We start from the raw sequence: 7,604 nt of genomic DNA, 5'->3' as shown, positions 1-7,604 counted from the left end.
TGGAATCAGTGTGATTAAGGTAGACGAGGGAAATAGTTAGTTTTATTACAGGAATCATCAATGGTACAACACTTCAACACTTCAAAGGATGATTGCAACTGCAGTCCTACTTCTCTCTGCAATGGCGTTTTTTTTATACACACACACACACACACACACACACACACACACACACACACACACACACACACACACACAAACACACACACAAACACACACACACACACACACACACACACACACACACACACACATTCGCACACACACATACTCTCTCTCTCTCACTGGTAATTTAATTATTTAGGTGAGTTCCAAGTTCCCATAACATGACCAATCACACCATACGTCAATTGTTTATTTTATTGTTTTAATTAAAGGGAAACTTTAAGTTTTTCAACCTAGGCCCTAGCAAGATTTGATGAGTGTCCTGAAATGTTCATCTTGAATTGAAGACAATTCTTAAGGACCACTTGTTTTCTTTAAATGGATTTAAATATTAAAGAAAGCTTACTTTATACGTGTCTAGTAGTTGTTTGAATGAAAATAAACACATGCTGACACATGTTTTTTTATTTGCCAGAACAGCCATTAACAAGTTTGTGTTGAAAATAGCAGCCCATCTCCAAGCAGAGGAGTCACCCTGAGATGAAGCCAGCTCAGTGGAAGAGCAGAACAGAGCCCAGGGGCCACAGCAGGAACAGGACACTGTGTGTAGCACTCCAGGCACCGTTGCACAGATTCCCCTGACAGCAGGTCAGTTCTCCAGACACAGAGCCCAGCGACTGTGAAGCCCCTCCAAGGCACATACTTTGGGTAGCACAGCCCTTAATGGTTGTGCTCTGTCCATTTGCACTAACTTGTGGTGGAAGGGAAAAACAGAAGAGAGGGAGAGAGAGTTAAAAACAATAATGTATTAATACATAACAATATAGCAATAGATAACATAGCTAAAGTTATACTTTTCCACTTACAGTGTTACATACCCTCGACTGGTATGCTCTTCTACTGTGTAGAAATATATTTTGCCATTTTGTTCAAAATACATAGTACTGCACAGTGCACACACCACACTGCTACAAATATACACACCTGTTGCAGAGAGACAGTGATCCTCATCACCGGCACATTGAAGCATTTTTGAGCAGTCCGTCAACTCACAGGTGAAACACTGCCTCCCATTGGCCATGTCATCTACTGGGGCTGAAAGTTAAATCATGCTTTCATGTTCAGCTTTGTAGAATTTTTATTATTTTACCCGAACAGGGCAGGAAGAATTGATTTGGGCATTAGGTTAAGAAGAAAATGACTAAATATTCACTAAATTGATCCAATAGCCTCCTTCCTGAACATTAGATTCATCATTAGATTCCGTCAGCACAAAAAAATTACCTGGAGGATTTCCGGGGTTGCAGTTGTCTTTGTTACAGCACAAAGTGCTCAGTCTGACCCTTACAAGTCCTAAGTTCATTGAACCATCGCGACATTCTGCAGATGGGACGCAGCTTTTGACATTTACTTCAGAAGTTGAACCCCCTTCAAACAAACAAGCAACAACAAAAATGATGTAGTCAAGAGGAAAACCCAAACCCGTAATCCAATTGGACCGATAGAAACCACAAAGAAGTTAAGCTTCTACAGTAGAATGTTTTTTACATAAAAATGTATTAATTCAACTGTCAGTGTTCGTCAAAGTGAAGGGTACATTTTCTCACCTAAAACAGTTGTACTTGCTGTGATGTTGGCACAAGAGTGAGTAACACTTGCAGGACACTGCACTGAGGCTCCACTGCAAGGTCCAGACGCACTAGCGCATGTAGTGCACTTCAGTCCTTTTGCTAGGGGTGGTTAAAGTTTAAGTTGAAATTGAAGTTATTTCGTCCAAAGCAACTGAATGTGCTACATGAACTAAATGAACAAAGAATTAGTGTTTTTTGCCCCTGTCTCATTTCAACAGATTACTTTATTTTCAGATGACATTATTTTCTTACCTTGAGACACAAGCAGGCACATCGCAACAAAAATTACTTCTATCAACATCTTGACGTTTAATTGTTCAACGTACCTGTCTCTGCCTTTATATCTGTCTCTGCTTTGATGGGAGTGTCCATCAGTCAAAATGAAAGTGTACTTCTCCACCTGAAATGAAAGTCAACTTTTCCTTGTGAAATGAAAGTGAACATTTTGAAATGAAAGTCAACTTTTCCTTGTGAAATGAGAGTGATTGCTCAGAGCCATATTTACACAATAACAATGCTCCAGGAATCGTTCATGTTTAATGTGACCTGAAAGAAACGCAAACACATTAATCCATGCATTCATTTGATGTTAGTTACTATTGGTGCTCAGACCCACCCATTTCAATGGGACGAGGAGTGCAGATGCATGCAGCTAACTCAGTTTCTGTGTTGACTCACATGACCTCAAACTAAGTGAAACTGTTGACTTGTGCCCTCCCTGGCACCTCAGATGATTTTGGCCTCTTAAAGATACCGAGTTTAATACCACTAGTTCACTTTTTTCATTAAAAAAAACAATAAATTATTGTTGTTTATCTTTGATCTTTGTTGAACATACATTTAAGTAGCATAATAATCATCCTAGAACATTAGTTTGAATATTGTTGTCACATGGCATCATGCAGTACAAAAAAAAAGCACTATATTTTGGACTTTACTTAATAAAGACTCTTTAATTACTTTTTTAAAGGTAAGTTATTCGAATTCACTTCTCAGCTGTAACGCATTCATAATAATGGCCCTTGAGGTTCCCTTTTCTTTTACCCAGTCAACCATCCAAAGTAGTGGCTAAATATAGTTCCATCTCTAGCTACACAACACACGAGAGAAAGACCATTTTCAATTATCTGCATTCAACATACAGAGTATTTTTGCTTCACTTTAATAAATGTTGCCAATGTGAGTCTCAAGGATGAAACACAAGATCTGATTCTTAAAGCACAAGTCAACAAATAGCCGGAAATAAGTGGGAGGGCAGGAAGGAAGCTAGCTGGCAACGTAAGCTAGAAGAAGACCACAACCACAGGAGCCTTGCCTCCACAAACAGCCACACACATAGGTCACAACTGTAAAGTGTACATTTGTTAACCCTGGTTTGTTTTCAAAGTTTTGCTACGAAATAAGTGTGGTTGACCTTTTAGAAGTTGCAGTGAGATCTTTTCTGACCTTTTGATGTGGTTACTGTTGGTTGTGTCGTATTTTTATATACGTATGACTGTATTGTTGAACTAAAAAAAAGCAAAGCGTTACAAAATATGACCGCCGGACATACTGCGTCCAAGCATAATGAAGATGTGTACCTAATTCCGTCAAGCTACGCCAAAATCACCCCAATGCGCAGGGGTTTTTGCAATGTTCTAGGGCAGTGGTCGGCAAATAGTGGCCCGCGGGCCAATTTCGGCCCGCCATCTATTCTGTCTGGCCCGGGAGATGACGTTAATTTGATGTAAAAAAAAAAAAATATTATTTTTTTTTTCAACCCCATATTTTTTAAAAGAAAAAAAAAGGCATACAGCAATCCCATCAATTTCGAAACATTTATTGAGGTATAGATGATAGTCCTAAAGTGACAAAACAACAGGTGGAACATCTGTGCAGTTATCCATGACGCACAGGTCGGAACGGTATTGGCACGCGAGTGCGCGTAATCTTGTGCAAAAAGAAAAAACCCAAAAGTGTCCTGTCTCTGTTATGTTCATGGAACTACTTGTTACAGGACCTATTTTATGTGTAGTAATGCACTGCGTAAAATACCGTTTACAGTGATCCTGTGTACAACTAAAACTATCAGTAAAGAGTTTATATCTATATTCACCTGCGTGGTTATTCATCTTGTTATAAGTGTAGAAACATAACAATTGGCGACGAGACTGGACTGAATCTATATGTGCAGTGAAAGTATCACGAAGAAAGAAATTGTCGACATTTTTACCGTCTGTTTTTGCCTACCCTGTGGATGCTAAGCTGAATCAATGGACCAGCGAAGCTATCGTCACCCACGACCGGAGGAGGGAAACAGGACGCATGGAATGAACGAAACAGTGAGTGACAAAGTAAACTACTAAAAGAAGAAAACTTGGACATTGGCTACTGTAAGTTGAAAGAAAAAAAAATTGTAACAAGATGGCTGGATGTGTAGGGCAAATGGACAGTTTTGATAGTACTGTGGAAGACTGGGCTTCATACATTGAACGACTTGAGCAGTATTGTGTTGCAAACGAAATAGAGAACGACAGAAAAGTAGCCGTGCTGTTGAGTGGCATGGGTGCAAAAACGTACAATTTGCTGCGCAACTTGTTGGCGACAGATAAACCAGCTTCAAAGGGTTCTTTGTAGGTCCTGCATTCTGAATCAATTTTTCTTTTCAAGGCTTTCGACAACGACATTTTGCATCGATAACTAGCATAGCAATGTTCTGCTAATCATTTTTACACGTCATCTAAAAGAATATTTGTATACGGCAGGTTGCTAGGCAAGCGCCTGTTTCATGAGAGAAGACACGAGATGCAGCAGGATGCAGCAAAAACAGCGAACATAAGCAAATAAACGTTTTATTGGAATTAAATTAAATGCGTTTTAAAAGTTAGATGATGTTTATTTTATTTTAATATAATAAAATAAATAATAATTTAAATAGTAGACCCCCCCCCCCCCCAAAAAAAGCTATGGCCCGCGATGCCATTGTCTGAAAAAAAATTGGCCCGTGTCCAAACGTAATTGCCGACCCCTGTTCTAGGGGGTGCTTCAGAGCCATTTTGCTTCATCCATGGACAAAAACTCTACCGAAGATGGACGGTAATATGCTTGATGTCCCTGGCAAATTTGGTAATTTTTCGAGCACTTTGTTATATATTCGATTAAAACAACTACATTTTGCTTTAAAAATTGTATCGAGGTGGCACTATACATGTAATGACTGGTTATGGTATGGGTTGACATGGCCCCTTAACACAAACACACAAGAACAATTTGGCCCTCCAAGGCCCTACGGTTCTCGGGATATTCGAAGAAAACTGTGTCGCGCCACCTACAGGCCAGTTGGTGTATAATCATATAAATCAATTTATTGCATGCCCCCGCGTACACGGAATTCCACGAAACTTAATGTGCAGTCAGAAGGTGTCATAATGATCCCACACCTCCGACTTCGTGCAGTTCTGACCTTGTCAACTTACAATTAAAATGTATAACAACACTCCATTTTTGCTTTTTCATTTGAAACTAGGTGGCGCTATACATGAAATAAGTGGTAGTGGAATGGTTGACGTGGCCTCTTAAAGGCACCCAGCGCAACTTTATGTAAACATTCAATGAAAAATAAACATTCAATTTCTAGTCTTTTTTATACGTAGTAAGTTTCAATAACTCCATACCATTACATATCGACATTCAAGGAGCAAAGATGAGACGTCGTTGTGTGGTGAGAACTGAACGAAAATCGTAAACAACAACAATCGCCGGTGGGGAAAAGCCATTTTTCCATTGACTGGAAGCCTGCTTTATTGATTGTAGGTTACAAAAAATAGAGAAAATGGCTGCGATTGTTGTTGTTTTCGATTTTCTATCAGTTCTCACCACACAACAACGTCTCATCTTTGCTGCTTGAATGTCGGTATGTAATGGTATGGAGTTATTGAAACTTACTACGTGTAAAAAAGACTAGAAATTGAATGTTTATTTTTAATCCTCGAAAGTTGCACTGGGTGCCTTTAAGACCAACATACAAAACAAATGTGGTCCTCCTAAGCCCTACGGTTTTTGACGTATTCACAGATAACTGAATCGCCGCACCCTCTTTAAAAGGGGTCCAGTCCGATGGGGGTGCAACGGACCATCACCATCTGCAGTGGCGGTTTTAGGCACGGGCGACCCGGGCAGCCGCCCGGGGCGGCACTTTTTCATGACACGTGAGGGGCGGCACGAGCACTTAAAAAAATAGTAATAATAATCTGGGCCGCGAAGCCCTTTTCTATTTCCATATATCATATCACTGCGTGAGGAATTGGCAAATTGGCGCCCCCTGCAGCTGCAGGCGCACCTGCTCGCTAAGAAGGTGCAGCGCGATCCTGGGTGAAAGAGAGAAAGAGAGAGGGGGCGGCGGGCAGTTCAGCTCTGGGTCTCCCAATAAACATTATAATTACCCTATACTTTTTGTTTTTCTGAATTGTGTGAAATGGCTTATAAAAATAGGTAATACAGAACGATTATGTGGTCACCAAGGGCAAGGTTAATTGGTGGAAGGAGACCACTAACTGCATCAATTTATCCAACTGGTGAAGGTAATAGTGAGCAGAGTATAGATAGATAGATAGATAGTCAGATAGATACTTTATTCATCCCGAGGGAAATGTAATACATCTTTAACAGAGTAGTCTTTTACATTATCGATAAAGCTATTGAAGGATGCTCGAGTGGACAAGGTAAAAATGTGTTTTATTTTATCAAGTGTAGCTTAACCAATACTCTATTACTGTAAGGCAACCAGCTAATGTTGAGCACCAACTGAGTTGTTTGCTAGCTAGCGTTAGCTAGCTGATTTGACCATAGGGTATGAACATGTTCATTCATCTGACACTAGGCTAAAGTGTTAGCGAAATCCCGCTAGCCACAACTACATAATGTAACAGCATACAGAGTACTAGTATAATCTTAATAATTAGCAGGTCGATAGCTAGCTGGTTAGACCACAGATTTCCTTTTGACACCACTAGACTAGCAAGCGTTAGCGAAATCCCATTAGCCACTATTAGCAAACTCAACTAACTATAATGCATGTTGAGTGCTTGCACAACATAACTTGCAAAGAGCTGGTGTTAGCTAACATTAATGCACATGATGTGTGCATTGATTATCTAAAGTGTGTTATTTAAATGCTCTATTGAAAGAGTTGTGCAATTGAAAAGCATACAGAGTACTAGTATAATCTTAATAATTAACAGGTCGATAGCTAGCTGGTTAGACCATAGATTTCCTTTTGACACCACTAGACTAGCAAGCGTTGCACTTGCACAACATAACTTGCAGATGGCTGGTTAGCTAACATTAATGTAAATTATGTGTGCAATAATTATCTTAAGTGTGTTATTCAAATGTTCTATTGAAGGATTTGTGCAATTGATACATTTCATTTTTTCTTTCACTTATATTGTTATAATTGGAAAAGGGGGGGATATCGGAGGGGATATCGCCCGGGGCGTAGTTCCATGCAGAACCGCCACTGACCATCTGAACATATACACGTTCACATCGCAAGTTAAGTACTGTTGAAATATATTGTATTGAGTTAAAGGCCTATTCTACCCATGAGATAAGAATCCTTTGTCTGTAGTCTACTCAGTTAAAGTTGTGCCCATCCTTCAATTTATATTGGCGTCTCTCACACAGACGTACGCGCACCACTTCTCACGCACATAACATCTATCGCCTGTGCGCCTGCACATAGCTCCTCTCTCACTTCCCCTCTCTCCACTTAGCGCGTAACCACGCATACCTGTGCACGCACGCACGGAAACACACGCACACACACACACACACAGACACACACACACACACACACACACACACACACACACACACGGACGAGCAGGC

At 40.2% G+C, this 7,604-nt stretch overlaps 1 protein-coding gene across 1 annotated transcript; it reads right to left on the bottom strand.

Moving 5' to 3' along the window:
* Positions 1–656: 656 nt before the first annotated feature.
* On the bottom strand, positions 657–2,037 carry LOC308381025 (uncharacterized protein; the record flags this gene model as incomplete). The annotated part of the gene is made up of 5 exons (XM_080858518.1): positions 657–852; positions 1,086–1,200; positions 1,390–1,533; positions 1,713–1,835; positions 1,989–2,037. 5 exons carry the CDS (start codon positions 2,035–2,037, stop codon positions 657–659), a joined length of 627 nt encoding a protein of 208 aa, XP_080714644.1.
* Between the last annotated feature and the right edge of the window lie 5,567 nt (positions 2,038–7,604).

This window comes from Sprattus sprattus (assembly GCF_963457725.1).
Source record: "Sprattus sprattus genome assembly, chromosome: 19".
NCBI lineage: Eukaryota > Metazoa > Chordata > Actinopteri > Clupeiformes > Clupeidae > Sprattus > Sprattus sprattus.
Note: the sequence above shows the minus strand (reverse complement) of the source record. Positions and strands in the feature narration are given on the sequence as shown.